General features: G+C 48.6%; 1 protein-coding gene across 1 annotated transcript in view; it reads right to left on the bottom strand.

The window, feature by feature from the left end:
• Nucleotides 1–5,436, bottom strand: part of LOC113570346 (proproteinase E-like) — a 31,868-nt gene extending 26,432 nt beyond the window's left edge. The window contains exon 1 of the mRNA XM_026998697.2: nt 5,322–5,436. Coding sequence (XP_026854498.2) covers nt 5,322–5,376 — 55 coding nt within the window. The 5' untranslated portion in view covers nt 5,377–5,436. The remainder of the gene's footprint in view (nt 1–5,321) is intronic.
• Nucleotides 5,437–12,258: the final 6,822 nt, after the last annotated feature.

Genomic DNA, 12,258 nt, shown 5'->3' on the forward strand with positions numbered 1-12,258 from the left:
TGTTAATTGGGCAATTGGTGGTGGGAGAGAGAGGCACAGGAGTGAGGGATCAATGCTAAATCGATGCCCCAGTTCAGAGAGAAGGGAACTAAACTTGGGCCAAATTAGAGCTGGTGAGCAAACGAAAGACCCTGTCGGCTCATGACTGAACTACTTACAGCAGGCCTCTGGAAACCCCCCTGCTGATTGGTTGACATCACTCTCTGAGATAAGAAAACATGAGGTCATGGCTCTCACAGCATCAAGCAAACATGATCGTTTTTCATGGCTGTTTCGCTTGGCTTTGCGGACGGCCTGTGGTGCATCACTGTGTCCAGCAGCAAATCTGCAAATGCTCAAACGCTCCGGTTGCAGCTGAATGGCGTCGGACCCTGGCTGTCCGGGAATCTCCGGGTGCGGAGCTAGGATCCGCATCCCACATGCGACCCGCGAAGGTGGAGTTGTTTCTTGACACTTTGATGGAAAATCGGAGTGTGTCGCTCCTCTTTCTGATGGCAAAGGAGAGCGGACGGAAAAAAAAAAGGTCCTTTCTCCCACGTCAGGGATTTTAGGTGAAGGGAGACAATACAATGGGAACGGGACGAGGAGCTGGGCTGGGAGCTGCGGGTGGCGCCGGGCCTGCACCACTCTTCTGTGGAAACGGTGTGCGTTACGCCCTCCTGCTTGTCTTGGAGACGCACACAGCCGCCAGGTTTTGCCTGCCAGAAGCCCCCACCCTCGCCTGGAACCTCAGCCTTTCGGCAAGCTGCCATCTCCCGGTCCCAGTGAACTCTTTACAGAGTCTGTTCCCCACAACGCCCACCTGGACGCGTGCATATTTTTGGGCTCTTCTGGGGTGCACAGGGGCCCGGTTCTGGCCCGGTTCTGGCCCGGATCTGTGCGAGCCAGAGTCGGCTCCCGGCTGCCTGTAGGAACGCGCCTCCGGCCGGCTCCGGCCACGCTGACGGGCCCACGCGATCTCAGCCACCCTGGGCAGCCGCTTTAAGGGTACTGGCCGTGCTGTGGAGGGGCCTTCAGACACCATTAACATGCTCATCTCTTTCTACTCATTTTGAACCTCACCTCGAGCTTCCCCACTCTTCCGCTCTGTCTTAACCTCTTCCTTCATCCCTTTGTTCCTCGCGGTCTGTGACTCGTTCTCCCTTTCCTCCTGGCGCTCTCTTGCGTTAGTGGATTCGAGTCCCCTTGCTCCCCCCGCATATAAACGATTGCGCACGGTATCGGTGGTAAGCGATACGCCTGCGGTGCAGAGGGGCTCAGAGAAGGAATGGAGTGCAGAGGGGAGGAGAGCCACCGCGGGCGTCGTTCACACCGCTGAGGCCTTTGCTGTCTGCCCCTTGAAAGACTGAAGTATGGAAGTCTCAGAAAACAGATGAATGACAGCAGGTAAACAACAGAGAAATAACGTTAACGACAGGCAAAACCCCCCCCCCAAAAAAACACAAAGCGGGCATTATTGATCCAGATAATGGATAGATGTCGACGAGAAAGAATGGCCGGGATGCCTCTAACTGATAAGAATGTTAGGTTTCCATCCAAATACAAGCCCACGCGTGTGTGGTCTGAACGCAAGGACAGTGGGTACCGCGGCAAAGCAAGCACAGGTGCAGCTGTGTCGTCCAGTTGCGCTGTTGATGATTAACCCTGAACCAATAGATCAGCTTGCTGAAAGCACGCCTGATTGCTGATTGGTTTGGACCACCACTGCCCGTGAAACACACAGGTGACGTGAAGGGACGAAAGATGAGACAAACGTCCGTGGACATTTATTCCTTGTTTTGCTCCACTCGTTGTATAGTGATCTGGAGTCTTTCTTTTTTTTCCCCACACCCGAATTGAACCGTGACGGGGCAGCGGACAGGATTGCTAAATTCAACAGGATCAAGATCTCCTTATAAATCAATAAACAGCGTTAACTAAGCTTTAATTCAATCTCGGTGTTTTAGGCATAACATTCTGAGACAGCAGCTCTTCAGAGCGATCGGATCATTGTGGCAACATTATTACAAAACAGTCCTGACACAGTTAAACTCAATTAACATGCACAGCTAACTGCGTGTTAGAGCGAAACAGATTTCTAATCTTCCCTGCTCATCCTCCTCTCCCAAACGCCGGAAAAGTTTGGGCGAGAGTTTTGATTCGTTCCCTCCTTTAACCCGAGCAGCGGCATTCTGGGAAACGTTCAGCTCTCGCTAAAGTTTGTGTCTTTGTCGACTTTGACGTGTCAGTGCTTAATGTTTATCCCTGAAGGAGGTCACCCAGCAGCCGTCTCTCTGCGCTCTGATTGGACGCCGGGCCTTTGGCATCGCTGCTGCTACCCAACCCCAACTGATGATCATCTAAATATAGAACTGTTGATAGTAATTATCAGTGGCAAGCCCCACATTCTTTATACTTGATTGATGGGTAGTGACAACAATGCCCTGGGAGTGCAGTGTTAGGATTGGCCAGGCCCTGAGTGTTGACCCGCCTACAGTCTCAAAACTCTCTAACTGCATGCCTAATTAAACGGAGGCTGTGTACATACTCCCAGCATATGGAGGTTTTGTTTTGATTCGCCCGTGTGCCGTATTTGTGGTTTGTGCCTCACGACAGACTGTAATTATTTATCGTTGCCGGCTGGTTTACCGTGTGATTAAAGGTCGTTGGCAGGTTGCTGTTTTTTTGCCTGAGGGATGCAGGCATTCCATATAGATGAAGAAATGAGGAAGGTTCTGGAAAAAGTGAGAGCATTATTTTAAAGGCAGAATAATAAATCTGTTGTTATAACAGTGTGTGTGTGTGTGTGTGTGTGTGTGTGTGTGTGTGTGTGTGTGTGTGTGTGTGTGTGTGTGTGTGTGTGTGTGTGTGTGTGTGTGTGTGTGTGCGCGCGTCTGAAATCTGAAAGTGACAGGCAACGGGACTTAGAAATGTGCAGCCGTAGTCATTTATTTCCAATCTGTTTTCAACAATGAAAACTAAGCAGGGAGGCTAGGGTTGGCTGTCCGCGTTATCCACCAGCAGAGCAAGACCAAAAGAAGCCATTGGACTTTAGCGATTGGCATGTCCAGAAAGGCCTTGCGGATGAACCTAATTCCACTCCGGATTCATGCCCTACAATGTGAACCGGGAAATGGGATTTTGCATGTGCGGCTGTGCTTTGTAACGGCCCAATATCTGCCCGTTGCAGAGTGCTTCACTATTGGGCCTGGGTCTGAGTGCCTCTCGTTTCAATTGGCATGCTGTTTTTTTTTTTTTTTTTTTCCCGTCAGAAAGTAATTTGCGGGACGTGTGTTCTCCCGGAGCCGTACAGCGCGTGCAGTTGGTTCCGGCTCTGCTGTGAAACTATTTAAAGTGCATGACTTATTTGCACACATATCGAGTTGAGCAGGAGAGTAAGCTTCCACACAAGGTCAGCACGCCCGCCACAGTAAAATAAAACCATGCAAAGTCCTCTAACGGCAGGAACCAGAATGCACCTGGCAGCCCTTTCAGAAGAGGTCTAGATTCGAAAACGAGATGTGACCGAGTCGGGCTTGCTTTAGGATCGGTACCGCAGTGCTTAGGAACGTCATATAGGCTTTAAGGCAAACCCAGGACAGGAAGCGTTGGCGTTCTGAGGACAGTTTTAAGTGCTGTGCAGATATTTTTAGTGCCGTCTTCTCCAGGCCAAACTGCTGATGGCGACCTGAGCGCAAACGGGGCTGCGGCGAGATGAGAAGCTGCGAGTGCAGATCTACAATCGATAGCCACCACTCACCATTCATCAGTGCAATGTGACACCTCTTAGGGGATATGCGCTAAAGATCTGCTGTCACCCTGATCAGTCCTGACACTGAAGTTTGGTCACGCAGCACTCCTAAACACACACACACACACCTCAGTTTTTCTCACACTCTCTCTCTCTCAGACACAAACACACCTCTCAGTTTTTTTCGTTTCCCTTTCTCTCTCTCTCACACACACACACACACACACACACACACACACACACACACACACACACACTAATTCTGTCTCTTTCACATGCAGACCCACATGCCTACGTTCTTCTCCCTGTCTTTCTCACCCTCGCTCCCACACACACAGCGTGCGTGCACACGAAGTGCAACGGGGGGAAAAAAAGTGTCAGATCCGCGCACGTTTTTGGGCAAATACATTTGAGAAGCGTATGGATTGTGTGTACCGCATCCTTCTGACCCACTGGTAAAAAGCCCCATTCCATTGCCCCGGCAACGCTGTGTTTCATCACCTTTCACTTTGTTTTCTCAGCTCACTGTTTGATAATAATTTCTTGTAACTAAGCAATCGGTATTGGGTGCGTTCGAGCTCCATACACCTAGAGCAGTTTCTGAAAATAATCTTTGAAAGTCGCCAGATCTCACGGCACCTGATCACGTCTGCGTCTGCTTCTGGATGTGACACGTTTCCACGGCAGCCAAATTAAGGGCAAAGGTTTCGAAAATGAAACGCAGGTCTTGTTTCCTCAAGCTACCCGTGATCCCATCGCTGATAGCACCCGATGTCCTATATTAGACATGTTCTGCCAGATAAGCCATGTTCTTGTTACGTTTTTTCTTGATCACATAAACAATATAACTGATTCTATTAACTAAACGTTCCAAACCATGACGGCATCGTTGACAGACAGACCCATTTCCCAAAGCTAGAAACACTATTCCCCTGTTTTCACACATGATTCAGATTTGTTGATCTTTTTGTGGAAACCTCTGTACACAAATCCCTTCACATATCACTGACTGTGCAGTGTGCTCGTTCAGAAAGCATGGAGCACTCATGCTGAGGCAGAATAAATGTGACTTCTCTCTCTGTTGTTGGCTTATGCTGGTAAATACATAGAAACTAATTACTGTATTCTACGTTGTTTATAAGCTGCATTTTTGCAGCGCATTTACAGTTTCGGTTTATTTTACTATGGTACACTGAGGAATTAAAAGTGTAGAACATTGTTGTGTCTTGTGTTCTTGTGTTCATCACGTAAAGAGACTGATCTGAGGGATGAGGTCATAAGCGCCTTTATTCACTGCAGTCGGAGCGTTTTACGGTACTGTTTGAAATTAATCTGGCCAGTGTGTAATGGGTGTTTTGCAGTGTATGTGTATTTAATGGCGTTTGTGTGATGTTTGAAGAGAAATTTTGTTTAGATGTAAAATTGTGCGCTTTTGAGTGGAGAGTATTGAATTGAGTGTGTAGATACACATTTGTGTTCAGAATTTTAAGAAATGGAGTACAAGTTCAAGAAATATGTCTAATCGATAAAAACTGTAACCAGCACTAAATCATCTAACAGAAATAAATGATAATAATTATAGCCTAATTACCTTCTTTCTTTGCTGTGTATCCCAGGAGGGTTTCTGTGTGCGTATGGGTGCACATACCATCATGCTCTTGCTGTACAAAGTTGCGTGAGTGTGAACAAGGAGCACTGCGTTGGGGTTGGAGGTGGGGTGTTTCGTAGCGGGGGGGGGCCTCACAGGAGGGATCCGGCGCGCTGTTCCCGGGCCATCGCTCGGAGCCTCGGCTCGTCCATCAAAGCGTGAGGAAGGCCACACCAAAGATGGCACCCCACCGTGGCCCAGCACTGCGATAACAAGACAGCGATGAACCAGATGTGAGTGTGAAGGCCTTAACGGTGAAGAGGAAGAGGGGGAGACAGTCGGTGGGGGAGACATGTTTTACAGCAGGCACTGTGTGTGTGGAACGGAGGGGCTTACGGTTTATTTGAGACACATAAGGGGCAGAACCATCCCAAACGTTACAACAACAAACCAAAGCAGCAGCGGATTAAAAAAGACTTAAAGAAGAATGTTTAACGCCTGTTAACCTTTAACGAACAAACACAAATAGAAGTTTTTATTTTCATATATGTTCCATGGAACTAATCCCCCATGCCCTTTGACTCTTTGACTCTGCTGTATTCCTCCATAAAGAGTTCGGCAGCTTCTGGATTTGAACATTTGAGACGCTGGTGCCCGTGGGAGCACATGCTCAGTGCCTGCTTCCAGGGTCACGTGACCCTGCCGTGCTGCTTTAACAGTTCCTGTGGCCTTCGGAGATGGAACCGTTCCTGTTTGTTCCTGCGTTCATACCTTCCCTCCGAGAGGCTGGCACGCCACCACCGTGTTTCTGCGACCTCTCCCGGGATCGGTTTACGCCTAGTCACAGGAAGGTCACACCCAAAATCGATAAGGAGAGAGAGATGGAGAAAGAGAGACACCGAGAGAGAGACTGCGCTGCCAACCTTATTGAGGATACCATGAGACATCTCACAATTCTGAAATCTGCATGTTCCACTTTTCCATATAACTGCCTCAAAATTCTTTGTGAGACTACAGAGGACATTGAAGAGCACACGGAGGAGTAATGAGGCATGAATGCGTGATAGGGACAGAGGGGCTAAGCTAAAACGCAGTTCAAACGGAGAAACGGAGTTTTAATGAAAACGTTTGTCATGCTAAGCATCATCCCACACCATTTCCAGTTCCGTTCTCTGTGAGCACTGCATTATCTAGAGAGCAAGAATGAGCGTGAATGAAAGAAACCCGACTCTAATGTTTCACAAATGCTATTTATGAATGAGGAATCGTCGCGTTTTCTTCAGCGCCAGACAAAGGTATCGATTCCTGGAAAAAGGATCTGCGCCTTGTTCATCATCCTTACAGCCTTCTCCTGGAGCTGTGCTCTGATACGATGCATTGTGATTTATGGACTATTTCACCAAACCAGAACCAGAAAGCCGCAGTGGGGTAAAGCCTCCGTCCTGGAGCATCCGCTCGACAAGCCTCACTGCCAGCCGTGGCGCACTGCTAGTGCGCTAGCAGTGCAAAAACAGTGCTAATGATGTATGTGGCTGTTTTCTTAACAGTACATCCTATCAGGAGAAGCGCTTTTCCCAGTGCGGACAGTGTCTGAGAGTGGGCACGGCCGCAGAATGGAAACGCGGACAATACTGAGATTGCTGTTCGTGCCGCATTTAGAATTTCGACACATCCTTCGTCATGAATGAATCGCAAAGCGCTAATATTTCCACAGACGTTCATTCGGTCCAGACACTGCAATAGCCCTGGAGCTGAAGCAAAATATGGACCCCCTCACTCCACCCAGCTTCTTTTCAATATCAAAGCTAATTTTCCATAACACAGCAACATCCACCATCAGTGCAATAAGAAAAGAAAGGTTGACGCCATTCTGAACACCTCCAGGGGGTGGGGGGGGGGGGGTGGTTCTTTAATGTTCTTCCCCCTTCTCTCGTATCTTTTCTTCTCACCCTTTTGGGCCAGGAGAATAACGGATATTACAGAATTGGCCCATGGGGTTTTGTTTATGAAATCTTGCACTGAAATATTAGTGCTGTTAGCCGCTAGCTGGAAGATATAGACACTGTTGTCTTCCTCTCTCAGACAGAGGCTTTTGTGAATAGTTCGATCTGCTCCCAGCACGGCACTGACGCAATAACCCTCTCAACAGGCTCTCCGTCTTCATAAAATGCAATGAAAGCACCGATTCTGTTTTAACGACAACATTAAACACTGATGCCATGATATTAGCAACTCTGTGAACACAGGAGTCTTGTATCGATCTTCGTGTCTTCATCATTTTTTAAAGATAAATTGAAACTTAATTCTAATTCAGTTGGACCTGGAATCCAGTACTCTTGCATTGCAGAGAGTCAACACTGTCTTTCATATCCTGATGTGAATAGTTGTCTGGATTATTTTGGACCCTGTATCAGGCTTTCTCTGCCACGAGCCCTGGCTTGATCATACCAGCTGCAGCTGGAGCTCCGTCTTCTGTCCACTTTCCCATACGTCGTGTCAAGCCTCGATATTGTGATATTTTATCCTGCCAGCATCTCGCTCTGCGTTTTCCAGCACAGCTTGTTCACCCTGGCTCTCTCAACCTCTCGAGCCGCTTAATCCCAGGCAGCTCCCAGCGTGCCTGCTCCAGCTGTGCAACTGCGTGCCTGCTCCAGCTGTGCGACTGCGTGCCCGCTCCATCCATGTGACTGCACAGATCCATTTTTATGTCCAGGGATGGCAGGATATGAGCCGACACGCTTTTAAGAAGTGCTCTCATAAACGCCACTCAACTTCAAACAGCCCCGCCTCCGCGAGTGCTGACGCTGGGCTACGTGGAGCCTTCTGCTCAAACCCGTGGTGACCTCTGCTCGGGCCAGTTCTATCTACACTGCGGATCCACTCGGGCCAGTTCTGTCTACACTCCTGATCCACTCGGGCCAGTTCTGTCTATGCTCCTGATCCACTCGGGCCAGTTCTGTCTACGCTCCTGATCCACTTGGGCCAGTTCTGTCTACGCTCCTGATCCACTCTGGCCAGTTCTGTCTACGCTCCTGATCCACTCGGGCCAGTTCTGTCTACACTCCTGATGCACTTGGGCCAGTTCTGTCTACGCTCCTGATCCACTTGGGCCAGTTCTGTCTACGCTCCTGATCCACTCTGACCAGTTCTGTCTACACTCCTGATCCACTCTGACCAGTTCTGTCTACGCTCCTGATCCACTTGGGCCAGTTCTGTCTACACTCTTGATCCACTCTGACCAGTTCTGTCTATGCTCCTGATCCACTTGGGCCAGTTCTGTCTACGCTCCTACGGTAAGTAGGAGCTACGTAAGGTAAGTCATACTGACCCAAGGTCTGTATCAGGACTGTTATAGACTGATTGTGGGCAATTTTGTATTGCATTTGGACACTTCTGTCCTGCATCAGAGCTTTGCACAATGCACAGATCATATAGCTGACCTGTGCCGGAGAAATCCAGGCGATAAAGTGTCATGTGGTCCTGTGGGTGGAGTAACGCAGACCCTCCCAGAGGGCGAGTAAAACTCCTCCACTAAGTTACAGTGCAAGCTGTTTTATTTCTAGGTGCTAAAAATGTGAAAGGGTGCAACGCATATTTCCACAAAAGTGGTTTTAAAAAGTATAAGTAGAGCCAGTGACTCCTGCTGGTCGTAAAATATAAATAAAGCTGAAACCAACCTCAGTCTGGGGCTGGGAAGCCTCGTAGATTTTCTGTCTTTAATTAGATCTCACAAATAGAGCCGATTATGTCCAGCTGACTGTCTTTCTGTGTCCCCCAAGCCTCCCTCTATTCACCCCAAGCTCCTCCCCTAATTAGCATACCAATAGGAGGGACAGACGCTAGAGCCAATCACAATCAATATTACAGTGTTCACATAGGCAGTTATGTACATAACATTCCATCATCATGTTAAATCGGTCCTTATTCATTTCTATACCGTTCGACCAGTTTTGTTTATTAACTCACTTCTCCACTGGTTGGCTTCCACCAGGTTCCCCTCCTCTGGTCTCTCTGTGGATGCTGCCAGCTCACGAAGAGGACCCCACCACTGTCGCGCCTCCCCCGATGGGGCTCTCCAGAGGCAAGCACATTAGGCTTTATTACACACGATGTGTGGCGGTGGCTCCCGTGATGGTGTGGTTCAGTGACTCCATCACACAGAGACAGAAGATGAAAACAGCAACAAGCCATTACGTCCATCTAGTGTGAGGAGAAAAAGGGGAAGCATGAGTTGCCACAAACATCCAAGCCAGACCGGTCCACGTAAAACAGCTCACACCCAAATGTTTCATTTATTTTCCCTGATGGAGCTTATTAGTCAGCGAAGGAAGCAGCTAGCCCAACTCAGCAGGTCAGTGTGGGCTAGGAGCTGACGGCACGGTGCCGGTTGCCGAGGAAGACTGGGAGCGATCTCCTCAACGGCCATCTGAGGATCACAAGGACTACTCTGACCAGATGGAACGGTCCATAAACCACCAGCTGGGTCATCTGCAATCACGTTACAGGAAACAATAAGACGAATACGGTCAGAGGGCAGAGTTTAGCCTAACAATGATGCGCAAAATGAATTATGACTATTAAAAAAAAAATCCCTACATCCAGTATAGGAAGCAACACTCAAAGGTTTGCAGAAAGGCTGTGAAGGTTGGGGCTTGGCGTAGAGTTATGGATTTTGGGTCAGGATCACAGGTTATGCTGCGGGTTTGGGTCGTTCCATTGTGACTCTTGAGGAGATATTGATTGAATCCAGATCTTTTATTGGCCTGGTGGGGATTAGCAGGACTAACACTTTGTGACCTGAGCGCTGGGGATTAGGGTGAGCGTTGGGTCACATGCAAAGCAGAGACAGGTGCCCTTTTCTCTTCCTGTATCACTGACAGTTATGTTCCAAGTAGACCTCACCCAGCCTCAACTACATGCCCCAGTGCTTTTAACCTTTGGATCCTGTCTCACAACAGAGCACCGGTTTGGTTTATGGAAGAGAGGTCAGTCTCTCTTCAGGATGAATCACTGTGTGTGCATGCGTGGTATGTTCTTTTGTTACCTTGATTTAATGGTACTGCGTGTTCCATCAGTTGCTGGGCAACGAACTTTAATGTAAATAAATGACCTGTCATACTAGTGTAGTGTTACAGGTTAAGCTTCAATTTAGATTTTTTAAAAAGATGCAAGGATTCTTCTGCTTTGGTAGATCTGTATGGTTATTCATCAACACATGACTGTAGTATTGTACTGGAAAGAAGAGAAACAGCAGGTTATTGGAGAAGACCATTAAGCTCATTAAGAAGACGAACACATGGGTTCGGGTCATTTGTTTCTGCCGCTTGCATGCTTCTTCCACATTTATCGTTCAAAATTGAGGTGTGCCCGATGAAATCATGAGGTCTCAACTCGGACCGAAGACCCTGCTCCGGGTTGGTAGCTACAACCTTCATAACCCCCTGCCTCCAGCTGGCTGTACCATTCAAATCTTAGGACCCTTCAAAAATGGCGGAAGTATGGATAAGTTGGAGTATATGATTGCGACCCATGTTCTCCTACTTTTCCCATGTAGCAGATAGTCTTCAGACCTTCCAGACAGTCTTCAGACCTTCCAGACAGTCCTGTGCTGCCTACCTGTTTGGAACCAGGATTGGGAGATGTACCATTATGAAGCGTTCCACCTGACATTCACACTTTTGCTGCCATTGCATGGCTCTAACCTTAGTAGATGGGTTGTGATGCTGAATTAGAAACACCTGAGTTTTAACTCTTTTTTAGCGGGAGCACGTTAATGGAGGCCGGAGGTGGGGTCCGGGCCGTGCGGGTCTAGATGCAGTGTCGTCACTCTAGGATAAAGAGTTCACAGGGAGTGCTTCGGATTGGGTTTCTACAGATGCGGCGTGACTTTTGGAGCACAGCCCTCTCCGAGAGGAGATGATGTGAGGGAGAATAAACAGAGGCGTCAGACCAAATAGGACAGCGTGTCCAGAGGTGCGAGGCCGGAGCCGGAAAAACGATCCAACGGTAGAATTCCCAAAGGGATAGGTTTTGTCAGACCTAGGAATTCAAGGTGCTGAAAAAATTCACACGCTAACCAAACAAACATGCACATTCACACACACACACACACACACACACACACACACACACACACACACACACACACACACACACACGCACACACACACACCTCTTCAGCCTCCAGCTGTGACACATGAGTATTCAGCCTCCTCATTTGACACGAGTATTGTTTCATGGAGAGCGTTATTGAGAAACCTTAAAGGGCAGTTTGCCACTCTTTAAGAAGAGTTTGAAAGCGAATCATGCTATGACGAAGATAAATGAGAAGCCACATCTACTGGGTTGCGCAGCGTCAGGAGCAGCTCTCACACAGCCGTCCATTTGCCGACCTTCAACGGGACATCATAGGCATCTCACCCCTCGCGCAGTTTATATCCTGCGCTTTGACATTTGTCGCATGTGCGTGCTAAGCGAGAAGGTTTCTGTGGGAACGGCTCTCGTTCTCCTCGCTTCCGTAATGGAGCAACCGCTGCCGCACGCGAGGAACACTGGGGTTGTTTTTGCGGGTGCAGGCCTGCTCTTGAGAAAACAAATTAGAGAGATTGTGTCAGTGACATTTTTCGGGCCAAACCGCATGCACGACAGGGTGGAACCTGCAGCGAGCAAATACACCAACCCACACCCACACACACACATAGACGTACACAAACACACGCAAACTCCAGACTGACACCCCCGCTCTGGCTGGAAATGCACATATCTTCAGGGAACAGAGAGGGAAGATTAATGCTGCTCCTGTTGAACTCTGGGAAGTCCCAGGGCCTGGGGTTTCTGGGGCTTACGGGTGACTGGGGCAGAGAGGGGAAACCGCTTCCCCTGTTTGTTAAACAAGGCCATTAAAAAACATTATGTGCTGGCCCCAGCGCAAGCAATTGGC

This window comes from Electrophorus electricus, chromosome 22 (genome assembly GCF_013358815.1).
Source record: "Electrophorus electricus isolate fEleEle1 chromosome 22, fEleEle1.pri, whole genome shotgun sequence".
Classification (NCBI taxonomy): domain Eukaryota; kingdom Metazoa; phylum Chordata; class Actinopteri; order Gymnotiformes; family Gymnotidae; genus Electrophorus; species Electrophorus electricus.